Source organism: Mastomys coucha, unplaced genomic scaffold (assembly GCF_008632895.1).
Source record: "Mastomys coucha isolate ucsf_1 unplaced genomic scaffold, UCSF_Mcou_1 pScaffold5, whole genome shotgun sequence".
In the NCBI taxonomy this organism is placed as follows: Eukaryota; Metazoa; Chordata; class Mammalia; order Rodentia; family Muridae; genus Mastomys; species Mastomys coucha.
In genome coordinates, this window is record NW_022196911.1 from 113,393,381 (window position 1) to 113,406,912 (window position 13,532).

General features: G+C 52.0%; 1 protein-coding gene across 1 annotated transcript in view; it reads left to right on the forward strand.

Annotated features, from left to right (window-relative positions):
- Positions 1 to 13,532, forward strand: part of Mgat5b (alpha-1,6-mannosylglycoprotein 6-beta-N-acetylglucosaminyltransferase B) — a 69,418-nt gene that overhangs the window by 49,333 nt on the left and 6,553 nt on the right. The window contains exons 11-15 of the mRNA XM_031352750.1: positions 3,460 to 3,590; positions 4,333 to 4,338; positions 9,852 to 10,007; positions 11,083 to 11,229; positions 11,402 to 11,518. Coding sequence (XP_031208610.1) covers positions 3,460 to 3,590; positions 4,333 to 4,338; positions 9,852 to 10,007; positions 11,083 to 11,229; positions 11,402 to 11,518 — 557 coding nt within the window. The remainder of the gene's footprint in view (positions 1 to 3,459; positions 3,591 to 4,332; positions 4,339 to 9,851; positions 10,008 to 11,082; positions 11,230 to 11,401; positions 11,519 to 13,532) is intronic.

A 13,532-nucleotide genomic window follows, 5' to 3' on the forward strand; every position in this document is an offset into this window, starting at 1 on the left:
AGGGCCGGGGGGGGGGTAGAGAAACGAAAGCTGTAGAATTTGAATCTGGGATAATGACCCACTTAGCTCAGATATGCTAAGAGAGGTCTCGGGACCAGGGGACCAGGTATGCGCCGCTGTGTTTGGCACAAGAAGAAACTGTGCAGGCAGAATGTATTAGCTGACTGCAGATGGCCAAAGGGGTGGAGGTCAGTGGGAGGAGTGGGGAGAAGATGGGCTAAGAGGCTTCTGCAAGAACTTAGTAAGCACTCAGGAGGCAGAGGCAGGCAGATTTCTGAGTTTGAGGCCAGCCTGGTCTACAGAGTGAGTTCCAGGACAGCCAGGGCTACACAGAGGAACCCTGTCTCAAAGAAAGAAGGACTTTCTAACAAGGGCTATCAAGATGCATCACCAAGTAAAAGAGCTTGCTACCAAGCCTAATCACCTGAGTTCGATCCCTGGGACCCACAGCATGGAAGGAAAGAACCAACTCCCACAAACTGGCCTCCACACATGCACCATAGCACACAAGTGCACACACACACACGCACACACTGTTAATTAATTAATTAATGCTATAAGACATATTTCAAAAATCTCCATGAGAAAAGACTTGCCCCAGGACAGAGCTTATTGACTAGGAAGTTACAGATGTGGCAAACTCCTACTCATCCTCCTGAACCCTAGTCAAATGCTTCTTCTCTTTTCCCCTTTGCTTATGCTCTTCCCTCTTTTTTTTTTTTTTTTTTTTCGAGACAGGGTTTCTCTGTGTAGCCCTGGCTGTCCTGGAACTCACTCTGTAGACTAGGCTGGCCTCGAACTCAGAAATCCGCCTGCCTCCCAAGTGCTGAGATTAAAGGCGTGCGCCACCACCGCCCGGCCCTCATTTTTTAAAAAAGATTTTACTTATTTATTTCATGTATGTGAGTACACTGTAACTATCTTCAGACACACCAGAAGAGGGCGTCAGACCCCATTACAGATGGTTGTGAGCCACCATGTGGTTACTGGGACTTGAACTCAGGACCCCTGGAAGGTCAGTGCTCTTAACCACTGAGCCAGCTCTCCAGCCCTTCCCTCATATTTCAAACAGCGTGCTTTCTCACCTAATAATTTATTCTGTTCTTTGTAGTGTTTTGAGACAGGGTCTTAGATAGCCCAGACAGGCTCTCTTTCCCTCTGCTGGCCTAACCTTCACCTGCCCTGAGCCCTTTGTCTAATTGTCCCCATTACTTTAATTGGCCACCACCCTTCCTTGTCCATTCAGGCTGACTGATTCAGCTAATTATATTCTAAATCTGTCCCTTCGGGTAGAGAGCAAGGCAGGCCTGATGTGTCCTCAGCTGCTGAGGAGAGGGAGGCCACCAGAAGAGGGAGGCAGCCAGCCCAGCTGGAGGTGGACAGAGGGAGGCAGGCATCCAGGCAGGCAGGCATCTATCTATCCATCCGTCCATCCGTCCATCCGTCCATCCGTCCATCCATCCACCCATCCATCCATCCATCATCTGTCTGTCCATCCATCCATCCATCCATCCGCCCGTCCGTCCATCTATCCATCCACCCGTCCGTCTGTCCGTCCAACCACTCACCCATCCATCCATCCATCTGTCCTTCCGTCCGTCCGTCCATCCATCCATCCATCCAGAGGCTCTGGCTGCCTCTGTGCAGTGGAGATGCTTCTGAAGTTGAGAATTGTCTGGGAGACAGAAGAACCATCCACTGTCCTGAGTATCTACACAGAGAGAGCTCTGGGCCTCAGGGCAGGGCTCTGCCTCACCTCCTGAAGCCAAGGGCAGGAAGGAAGTTTGGGTTTATTCTGCAGCCAGCCGAGGCCCATGAGCGTTCTCAGGCATTGTGATGGGGGATCTGGACATGGGCTTCAGATGACAGAGTGCTTACCTAACACACATAAGACCCCGGTTTCAAGCAGCACATAAGCAGGGCATGTTGGTATACACCTGTAACCCCGGCAGTTACGTGAGGGCAGAGGAATCAGGATGTTGGAGTTACTTCAGTTACACAGGGGATTGAAGCCAGCCTAAGGTACACCAGATGTGGGCCAGAATGTCTCCTGGGATGTCCCATATTCCCTTCAAGGATGGGGTGGGGAGGCCACACTGTGCTTGATTAGTTCCCCTGAGGGAGCTCCCCTTCCCTGCTGAGGGGGGACAAGATGTGGATCCCAAGCATTGGGATGACAGGAATTTGGGGTGCTCAGGAGCCTGAGAATGCCTTGTTTGCCACCAGCACTCACCAGGGTTCTGCCCACACAGGAAGATATTTGATTAGAGGTCTCAGCACCTCCCAGGACTGCTGCCCAAGCTGGTCAGGCCCAAGGCAGGAGAACAAGAGAGCAGACTAGCTCTCCCGTGGGTAGGTTTACCCACACCTGACCCCTGAGATCGTGGCTGTGTTCCGCACCACACACAGCCCAGCTGTTGCAGGGTGAGAAGTCTCCTTGTTAAATTTAAAAAAACAAGCCGGGCAGTGGTGGCGCACGCCTTTAATCCCAACACTTGGGAGGCAGAGTCAGGCAGATCTCTGAGTTCAAGGCCAGCCTGGTCTACAGAGTGAGTTCCAGGACAGCCAGGGCTACACAGAGAAACTCTGTTTTGAAAAGACAATAAATAAATAAATAAATAAAACAAAAACTTTAAAAAAGCTTAAAATTTAAAAAGCATTAATCAAATAAGGAGAGAACCCCCTTTTGATCATATAATCTTTTAGGCAAATCATATATATGTATTAGGTCATCTTTTAACAAGATGCAATAATGATGCTTTTCTGAAAATCTAAGCAAAAAATAAAAAATAAATTATTAAAAAGAGATAAAATTCACTTTGTCCCTGAGGGACAAGGAGGAAGTCGGATCCTGCCGGGCCTTGGCTGGGTTCTGGAAGAGAATTAGAAGATCTTTATCTTAATTCTCTGTTGTGTTCTCTACAGAGAACCAGCAGGAGGGAGGGCGGGGCGGGGAAAGGAAGGCTGGTGGACCCCAGAGAGGTTTATGGAGGCAGACAATGGAGGTGAGTATCTCTCAGCAGGTATGAGAGTGAAGGTGCCCTGGCTGGGGACACTCAGGCAATCTAGGGACACTGAGACAAGCTGGGGATAGAGAGGGAGGGAGTTTGGCCTATGGGGTCTTGGTCAGGTCTAGGAACTTGACGGGACCCGAGTCAGAAAGTATTGTTCTAGAGAAAAACTGTCAGTATGCTGGGCGGTGGAGGGTGGAGCTGGGTGGAGGAGACCTCATAGCCAAGATGGAGCCGGCGTTCTAGAGAAGGGAGTTCTGGCCGGCTTACCCAGAGTCAAGCCATCTGGAGACACGTGGGGGAGCCAAGTGGCCCTGGAGGTTCCCTGTTCCTCTCTCTAGTCCAGGCCTGCCCACCAGGGGTGCTCTCCCCACCAGCACAGTTGAGACTCCTGGGAGAGGCATGTCATAACCCCTTCTCCCCTCCCCCCCTTGTGGCTGTGCTGTAGCTCACACCCCAGACAACTCCTTCATGGGCTTCGTGTCCGAGGAGCTCAATGAGACAGAGAAGCAGCTCATCAAAGACAGCAAGGCCAACAACATGGCGGTGGTGTACGGCAAGGAGGCGAGTATCTGGAAGGTGAGCCCCAGCTAGCCCACTGCCAGCCACGCCCGCTCCAATTCGGGCCATACCCACTGCACTGGCTCAGTGTGGGGCACACCCACGCCAGTACCAGACATATTCCCTGTACCTGCTGTGCCTTCACAATGACAGGCCACAGCCAGTCTGACACAAGCCGTGTCCACCGCACTGCCACCACCACCCAAGCGTAGGCCACGGCCACACAGATCATATGCATGCCAGTGCTAGACACACCTTACCGCACCTGGTTCTGGTGTCAATCGCATCCATAACCGTGAGGGCTCCAGCCACACAACGATAGGGCTTGCCTAGCCAAGCCCATGTCCCTGCAGTCCACGCCTGAAGCTGCAGGCATGGGTGCAGGATCCAGACTGCAGCTCCCATCTGCTGCACTGAAGCCTAGGGGATGCACTGCATTATTGCAAATGGCTCCAAGTAGTCCCTAACGAGATGGTGACTGTCCCCCACGACCCCTGCACTGTTCCCACTGGACGGCTGCTCTGTGGATGGAGCCCTCCAGGACCCACCTCTAGGAACTAATAAATGACGTAAACCCCACAGGGGGGCTTAGGCTAGCTAGAGTAGAACTTGGTGGGATGAGAGGCAGGGGTGAGGCTTAGAAATTAGGAAGCCACCTTCCAGCTTGGGTCCCCCATCCTGGGAAACTTCTGAGGGTGGTGCCTGCCTCTGGTCACTAACCTGCTCTCTCTGTTCCCTATGCTCCGTGGCGACGAGGCAGCTCCAGGTACGGACCGGAAGTCTCCATGTGCATGCCTTTGCCTTACTGCAGCAGTGGCTGCCCTGTGGGGTCTCCCTGACGATGTGCCCCTGACTCTAACACTAGCTCCGTGGAGGTACCAGGGGGAGGAGGGGAGGGCGAGGGGACAGCAGGGTCCTCGGAGCAGTCTTCCCTCGGTCCCTCCCTGTGAGAGTTCCTGAGTCCAACCACACACAAGGCTGAGGGTGGGCGGGACAGAAGACAGGCACAGGCAGATGGTACGAAGGCAGGGTTGGGCTGGGGGAGCGCGGTTCAGTCGGTAGAGTGCTTGCCTAGCGTGCACGGAGCCCAGGGTTCAGGCCCAAGTACTAATAAGCAGTGTGACTGGAACAGCAATCTCAGAATTCAGGAGGTGGGGGCAGGAGGATGACAAATTCAAGGTCATCCCAGGTACACAGCCAGAGTCCTGAGTCCTGAGTCAAGCTTGTGACATGGTTGTCCTATTTGGAAATTCCTGTGCCATATTTGGTAGGATTAGACCAGATATCACAGGATTACAGCTATCTGACAAGGAAGTGGCCAGGCTTGGGAATGGTGCTAAGTCTTCACCCCGAGTGTGCCACAGGCTGGCCACAAACATGTGGTTCTCAGGGACACAGGTCAGCGAGGAGGGAGGAGGACGACCAAGGTGGTCTTCTTTCTGTATGGCCCTGTGGCTGTGTCTTTAGCTCCCGGCTCTACTCAGTTTCAAGGAACACCAAGGAGTGGCTTTATTTCAAGCCACGGGGGCTGCCTCAGATCTGGGTTCCTGCTGAGGAAGGAGGAGCAAGCACGGGGCAGAATCTGGTCTAGCCTGCTGAGGTAGTAGCAGAGGCTAGCCTTTGTGCTGTAACTCCAAGCGCAGCTAAGGGCTCACAGGTGCCATCTACCCAGGATGGAAGATGGCATGCTAGCGGGCCTATTCTATAGATGGGGGAAAACGTGGCCCAGCAGGCTATAGGGTGAGCTCATGAGTCAGTGGCCAAGAGAGCAGTTCAACCACAAACTAGCTGAGCCCAGGGATGTCTGAGAACAAAGAGAAAGTCCAGAGGCAGAGGCCACTTGCTGAGGCCACCAGAAGCGTCAAGTCAAGCCTAGGAAAGGGCGCAGTGGGGAGAACCCTTGATGGACATACAGTGGGGGACTGAAGTCTGGGCAGATGAGAGTCCAGCTTTGGTGACAGCATAGATCAACCCTATTCAGCCAGACATCTAAAAAAAAAAAAAAAGCATCTGCCCAGTGTCTGCAGTTGGGCAGGGGGCAGGTGCCAGGGAACGCCTGGGGCAAGAGGGAGGAAGGAGGCCTCTGTCACCCTCCCTTGTCTTGTGTAGAAGCTAGCATCTCACCAGGTGTCTAGGATTTCTTATACACTCATGCGCGCGCACGCACGCGCGCGCGCGCATGTGTGTGTGTGTGTGTGTGTGTGTGTGTGTGTGTGTGTGTGTTAGCAGGCCTGTCAAGTCTTGGTTTTCAGGAGGCTATGGCTTTGGGGCATACAAAGCTTGATTACAGAGCTTACAAGGGGCTGAGAGACAGAGTTTGGGATTCAGCAGGCTTGGGGACAGGTATCCAGCAGGTTCCAAAGGAAGTGTGCCCGTATCGAAGTGTGCCCGTTTAGAAGTGTGCCCGTATAGAAGCGTGCCCGTATCAAAGTGTGCCCGTATAGAAGCGTGCCCGTATAGAAGTGTGCCCGTATAGAAGTGTGCCCGTATAGAAGTGTGCCCGTATAGAAGTGTGCCCGTATCGAAGTGTGCCCGTATAGAAGCGTGCCCGTATCGAAGCGTGCCCGTATAGAAGCGTGCCTGTATAGAAGTGTGCCCGTATAGAAGTGTGCCCGTATCGAAGTGTGCCCGTATTGAAGTGTGCCCGTATCGAAGTGTGCCTGTATAGAAGTGTGCCCGTATTGAAGTGTGCCCGTATCGAAGTGTGCCCGTATCGAAGTGTGCCCGTATCGAAGTGTGCCTGTATAGAAGTGTGCCCGTATAGAAGTGTGCCCGTATAGAAGTGTGCCCATACAGGAGACAACCCAGACAGTCAAGTGGCAGGCAGAGGACAAATGATGACATGAACCCAGAATTATCATACCCTTCTGAGAGCAACCTCGATGGAGCACAAATGCACTACATGTGTGTATGTGTGAGTGTGTATGAGTGTGAGTATATGTGTGTGAGTGTGTATCTGTGAATGTGTGTGTTGTGAGCGTGAGCATGAGTGTATATGTTTGAGTGGCGTAGTATGTGTGTGGTGTGTGTAAGCATGTGCAAGTGTGAGTATGTGTACGTGTGCAGAGGTCAGAGGACAACTTTCAGGAATCAGATCTGTCCTTCCATCCTGTGAGTCCTAGGAATTGAACTCAAGTCACCCAGATTTGACTGCAAGCACATTTACACATTGAACTCTCTTGCTGGTCCAACGTTGATTCATGTTTTAACACCTTGTCTTCTCTGACTTTCACCAGTGGTTCCAAAGAGAGCATCCTCGCCTCACTGGGCCCAATATGAGTGAACACTTTTTCTTGGGTGACAAGAAACCCTAATATGGGTCCCTGGACTTGAACTCAGGTCAACTCGGGTTGTCAGGGTTGTCAGGCTCGGCAGTAAGCACCTTTCCCTGCTGAGCCATCTTGCCAGCCCCTCCCGTTACCTGTGTTTCCAGAGGGCATTTTTTTCTGTGCACAGAATTCCAGCTTAGTGTCTTCTCAGTGACATAAAGGCATTCTGCTCTCTCCCCGTGCAGTTTGTTTCTGCTCACAAACTAGCTGTAAGGCTTGGCGCCGCCCGCTGTGGGCAGTTTGCCTTTTCTCTCTGTCTGCTTGAATTCAGCATGTGGCATGTTTGACTCTGCCAGTTCACTCCGATTCCCTCGGCTATGGCTTTCTTGTTGACTTACATCAAATTCATAGATCTTTTTGAACCTTTTTAAGTTGATCAGAAACTTTTGAAATTTTTCACTTTATGTTACCTCTTTATGTATTGCTTCAGGCTACGTGTGGTCTCAACAAAACAAAAATAGAGGCTGGAGAGATGGCTCAAAGATTCAGAGCACAGACTGCTCTTCCAGAGGACCCTGGTTCAATCCCCAGCAAGCACATGACAGCTCATAGCTGTCTGTAACTCCAGTTCCAGGGGATCCGACACCCTCACACAGACACACATGCAAGCAAAACCCTGAGGCACATAAAAAATAAAAACAAATCACACCCCCCCCCCACACACACACACACTAACAAAAATAAATATTTCTTTGGCCCCACTGGACTCCATTCACAAACTAAATTAGACCACTGCTTCCTCCTCTCTCTTTTCTGCATTAGTCAGTCTTTGTTGTTGTTGTTTTGGTTTGGTTTGGTTTGGTTTTGGTTTTTTGTTTTTCGAGACAGAGTTCCTCTGTATAGCCATGGCTGTCCTGGAACTCACTCTGTACACCAGGCTGGCCTCGAACTCAGAAATCCACCTGCCTCTGCCTCCCAAGTGTTGGGATTAAAGGAGTGTGCCACCACTGCCTGGCTTGCACTAGTCTTTTTTGTTGTTATTTTTTTAGCCACAATCTCACAGACCTGGCTGTCTTGGAGCTCCCTAAACAAACCAGGCGGCCTTGAACTCTTGAGCTACGCCTGCCTCTGCCTCCCAGGTGCTGGGATTAAAGGCCGGTGCTACCAAGTCTGGTTCTTTTGGCTTTAGTTTTAATGGACATTTACACACAGAAAACACTATTTGCCTTGTTGGTTTTCCTGAAGACAGGGTCTTGCTATGTAGCCCAAGGGTCCTTGAACTTACTATGCAGCTCAGGCCATTCTTGTGGCAATTCTCCTGTCTCAACCTCCCAAGTGTTAGGATTACAAGTGTACACCATACCTGGCTAAGCCCTGAGTGTAATAAAAATCAAAAGCTGTCTTTTGCAGCCAGGCTTCTGGTGCCAAGAACCCCGTGTTTATCCCGAAGCCATGGCTTCTCTCTGGCACCTCTGCTGGTCCTGTAGTTTTAGTTTTTGCCTTTGAGCCTATGATCAATTTTGAGTTAACACTGCAATAAAGTGGGACAGGCAGATTCACACTCTTGCAATCCTGTGTTGCCCCACTGGGTCCCAGGCTCAGACTCTCTCTCCCTTCCTTTGCATGTGAGTGACAAATGTCCTGGACTGTTTATTGAAAAGGCCGTCCTTCCTGCTCCAAAACATACTCCCTTTTTGGCAAAGAGGACTGTGGGTGTGGGATCTGACTGGACTCAGATGCTCCATCCCAATGATCTGTGTCATCCTGATGTCACTACCCCGCTGTTCCTGCCCCTCCTGCCACACATAGACCCGGGGTCAGGTGCTCTGTCTGCCTATGTTGTTGCATTCATTCTAGGTCCAAAGCATTTCCAAATGGGTTTCAGCCTCACCCTGTCCATTTCTGTAGCGAAGCCTTCCGGGGTTTCAGGAATTTTTGGTTGCCTTGATATTTTTTAAATGTGTTCTAGAAAATGAATATGAAAAAAAAATCATAGAAATAATTTGAAGTCAAACCTGATGGCATTTTTTTTCCAGAGAGGATTAGATTTGAGTCCTGGCTTATAGCTGGGGCCCTAACAGTCTCAGATCACCTTAATCAACCGTAGCAAGTGACGTAACTCAGAGGCGAGTACTGCTCTGGATCCTTCACTTCCTTCAGTTCACACTCTCTGTCTACAGTCCAGAACTTCTCCTCCTTCCCTCTTCCCGGGCAAAAGGAATGAGTGGACGGAAGGACAGGTGGACAGGGAACAGACAGACGGGTGGGTAGAGACATAGATGGATAAGTGGATGGAGAGATGAGTAGGATGGTGGCTGGATGAGTGGCTGGTAGGATGGATGTGTGGGTAAGTGGGTGGAAAGGTGGATGGAGGGGTAAGTGAATTGGTGTACTTATGTGTGAATGGGTGGGTGGATGGATGGATGGGTGGGTGGGTGGGTGGGTAGGTGGATGGATGGATGGATGGATGGATGGGTGGGTGGATAGATGGATGGATGGATGGATGGATGGATGGATGGATGGATGGGTGGGTGGATGGATGGATGGATGGGTGGGTGGATGGGTGGGTGGATGGATGGATGGATGGATGGATGGATGGGTGGGTGGGTAGAGTATATGTAGACAGGTGCATGGTTGGCTTGACGGGTACATGGATGGATATGTGAGGGAGTTCCAGAGAAATCCACAGGTCCTCAGGGCATCCAGGTTCACGGATGGATTTAAGCAGTAGGTCTCCTTGGGTTCCTTTAGAAAACTCATTTCCATGGCTAGAATCAACCCTACCCAAACGTCTCAAGTTTCGCTCAAGCCCTGCAACTCACAAATGGAAAGTCTGAGGGCCCGAGAGGAGAGGGACTCTGCCCAAATCTACACAGCAAGTTAATAATCACCCCAAGATGAGGCCCCGTCTTCTGAGGCCAGAGCAGGGGTGCCTGACCTGCCAGCTCTGCCTTCTGAGTGTGAGGGGACGGTCCGTCATCATCTCCTTCTCTTCCTCCTCCTTCTGCAGGGCAAAGAGAAGTTCCTGGCCATCCTCAACAAGTACATGGAGATCCATGGCACCGTGTACTATGAGAGCCAGCGGCCACCCGAGGTCCCTGCCTTCGTAAAGAACCATGGTCTCCTACCACAGCCCGAGTTCCAGCAGCTGCTGCGTAAAGCCAAGGTGAGGCTCCGTCCGGCCACTGTCCTCCCCTGCAGGCTGCAGCCATGGATGACAGGCATCTACTAGGCCAGACATCTCCATGTGCTCTGCCGCCCAGAATCCTGGCAGACACTCGATCCAGAAGGCCGGGAGGCCTTCCACTGGGTGGGATGAGAGGAGTGGGAGCTCTTCTCTCTCAGTCTCAGTAGAGTCCCAGGGCTAGCCAGACTGTAAAACTGCTCAGGGCAGTCACACAGGCTGAGGGTATCCTGGCTGGCTCGCCACAGGGCCTTTAGTCCCCACTAGCTGCTTCTATAAGCACCCAGAGTTGGAGCTCTACAGCCACAGCGGCTACACTGGGAATGACCCTGTGGCTGGCCCTGGAATAAGATCCGAGGTCAGAGAGCCTCCCACGAGCATCTGGGCCCTCTCTGGACTTTCCTTAGGTCTCTTAGATGTGTGTGCATTGGGAGCAGGCAGGATGAGGTAACCCCACACAGCGGCCCTGGACTCAGTCAGAATTACTCATTAAGAACTTTCCTGGAACCAGCATATGGTTCAGTTATGGGATGAATGTTAAGGCAGCATGAGCGAAGGGCCTTTGAGAGCCTGGGATAGCCAAGGTGGGAATCTGTTCCTCCCTTCCCTCCCCAGAAGCATAGCTTGGTAGAGCAAAGAGAGGCCATTTATAAAACCTACTTAGACTGCTCCTTTTATAATGGGGAGACTGAAGCTAGGGAGGGGAAAAGCAGTTCATGGCCCACAGTGTTCGGTCGGTCTGTCTGTCTGTCTGTCTGTCTGTCCGTCCCTGCGGCCTATGAATGCTGAGGCCATCCTTACCTCTGGCTTCTGGAGTCCTGGACTGAGGTGGCCCAGCCGGCCTGACCATTGGCTCACCCTACCCCATCCCATTTTTGTTTTTTGTTTTCACATTTGTTCCAGTGGGGAGCTGGGGTCAGATCTGTGTACTGCAAGGTCAGCTTCCCGAGTCGGTTCTCTTGTCTCACCGTGTGGATTCTGGGTGTCATAAGTGCCTCTGGGCATGGTGGCAAGTGCCTCTACCCACTGAGCCATCCTGCCTGCCCTCTGCTTCCAGCTCTTTATAGGGTTCGGATTCCCCTACGAGGGCCCAGCACCCCTGGAGGCCATCGCCAATGGCTGCATCTTCCTTCAGTCCCGTTTCAGCCCGCCCCACAGCTCCCTCAACCACGAGTTCTTCCGGGGCAAGCCTACTTCCAGGGAGGTGAGCAGAAAGACCCTGGTCCAGATCTGGGAGTCTGAGAAGCGGGGTGCCTACAGGTCCCAGAAGGGGAAACTGAGCCTTGGGGTGCAGAGAGGAAAGGGACCCAGGTGGGTGCTTGAGCCCAGCCCAGCCCAACTGCAGGCTGAAGCAGCCATCTGTTGGTCCCGGGCAGGTGTTCTCCCAGCATCCCTATGCAGAGAACTTTATTGGCAAGCCTCACGTGTGGACCGTGGACTATAACAACTCCGATGAGTTTGAAGCTGCCATTAAGGCCATCATGAACACCCAGGTGAGACTCTGACCCTGTCATACTGTGGGTCACCCAGGTGAGACTCTGACACTGTCATACCGTGGGTCACCCAGGTGAGACTCTGATCTGTCATACTGAGGGTCACCCAGGTGAGACTCTGATCTGTCATACTGAGGGTCTTGCCTATAATTAGAAGAAGAAACTTGCTGGAGAACCTTCTCAGGCTTGCAGGGCTGGCTTGAAGAGGCATCGGCCCACGTGATCTAGAAAGGGACACATGGGTCCCCACTTCCCAGTTGTGGTTATGGGAAGAGGATGCCTTTCTTCAGGGAGCAACCTAAACTCCCTGATCTGGCAAGAGTGGGTAAGAAATCATTTACTAAGCACCCTAGAGGGCCAGGTCCTAAGAGCATTCTTGGCACAAGTTAGGAACTAAGCAGGCGTGCTGGGGCGAGCCCCACCATAGGTGTGGGTAGCGCTGTACCTTTCAAGTAGCAGCCAGTAATTGCAATTGCATGCAGTTCTGGGGACGCTGGCTTGCTTACAAGTTCCAGCCCAGCAAGCCTGGCTGGGGCTCAGCCTGTGTGTCTGGCACTGTGGTTCACAGCCCCGGTCCAGGATCTCCTATTGAACATCGAGAGCAGAGCACCTGGCTCCTTTAGTGAGCGTGGGAGGCCTGGTGTGTGGCTCTGAGGGATGACCGTGGGCAGGAGCTTACCCAAGCTGCGGATGACACCACAGCTTCCGGTCAGCTCAGCACTTCCTTCCAAGAAAGTTTATTCTTTTGGGTTTTAAAAAAGTATTTATTTTATTATTTCTATTTGTAGGTGTGTGTGTGTGTGTGTGTGTTCTCAGAGGCCAGAAGAGGGTGTCAGATCCCCTGGAGCTGGAGTCAGAGGAGCTGACAGCCACTGATGTGGGTGCTGTGAACCAAATGCAGGTTTTCCTTGATAGCATTACTTTTTTAAATGTTTTGTTTCTTTTTACTTTATGTGTATTAATGTTTTGCCTGTATGTATGTCTGTGTATCAGGTATGTGTCTGGTGCCCACAGGGATCCCTGGAACTGGAGTTGCAAACAGTCGTGAGCCTCCTGAAAGACTAGCCAGTGCCCTGAACCACTGAGCCATCTCTCCACCTTCCCTGAGACAACTTATTCCATAAAGTGTTGGGCTGAGTGTCAGAGGATGTCCCCCTCCCCCCCTCACAACCTCAGAGGGTGTGGCGGCCCCATCCCCACTTCTCCCCCTTTCATTCCTTCTGGGCCCAGGCCATCAGGTGACTGTGGGAGGACCCAGCGTAGAAGTCACTTCTGCTGGCAGTGGGCAGTGTCAATGGGAGGGAACGTCTTATTTACCCCTAGGGCCTAGGGTTGTTTTTTTAAATGTGAACATATGTTCAATTTTGTTAGTTAATTAAGAGAGAGAGAGAGAGAGAGAGAGAGAGAGAGAGAGAAAACACAAAGATGAAAGAACCAATAGGTCTTGTGCATCTGAGGGGGTCCCCAAGACAGCTAGAGGCCGCACCTTCCCGTGTGGCTCAGAGGGACTTTTAAGATCAGTCCCACTTTCTTGGGCAGTTAAGGCGGGAGGGTTGGGAATTCCAGGCCACCCTGGGCTACAGAGTGAGGCCGTTTCAAGAAAACCAAACCTGGGGTGACCCTGGGATATGTGTGGGGTGGAGAATGGAATTAGGGGGTGGAGCTTAAAGCACAGAGCCCCCCCCCCCACTCCACCCCCTCCTGCTGTGTGGCTGTGATGTCTGCACTTCAAACAGGCACCCTGGGTAACTGTGGCTGTCCTTTATCAGAAAATAGGTTTAGTAGCAGCTGGCTGGGTCCCGAGGGAATGTAGTGGCCATGAGGAAATAAATGGTCCCAAGTGTGGGTCTTTCAGATTTCAGCAAGGGAGGGAGGGAGGTAAGAGGAGCCACCACGAGGCTGGCCAAGGAGACACCCCACCCTGGAGAAAACATAGGACCTGGGCTGTGGACCCTATCTGTGGACACACGGGCCAGATGGGGCTATTTCCGATGAAAGGACAGGAGGTGATGCA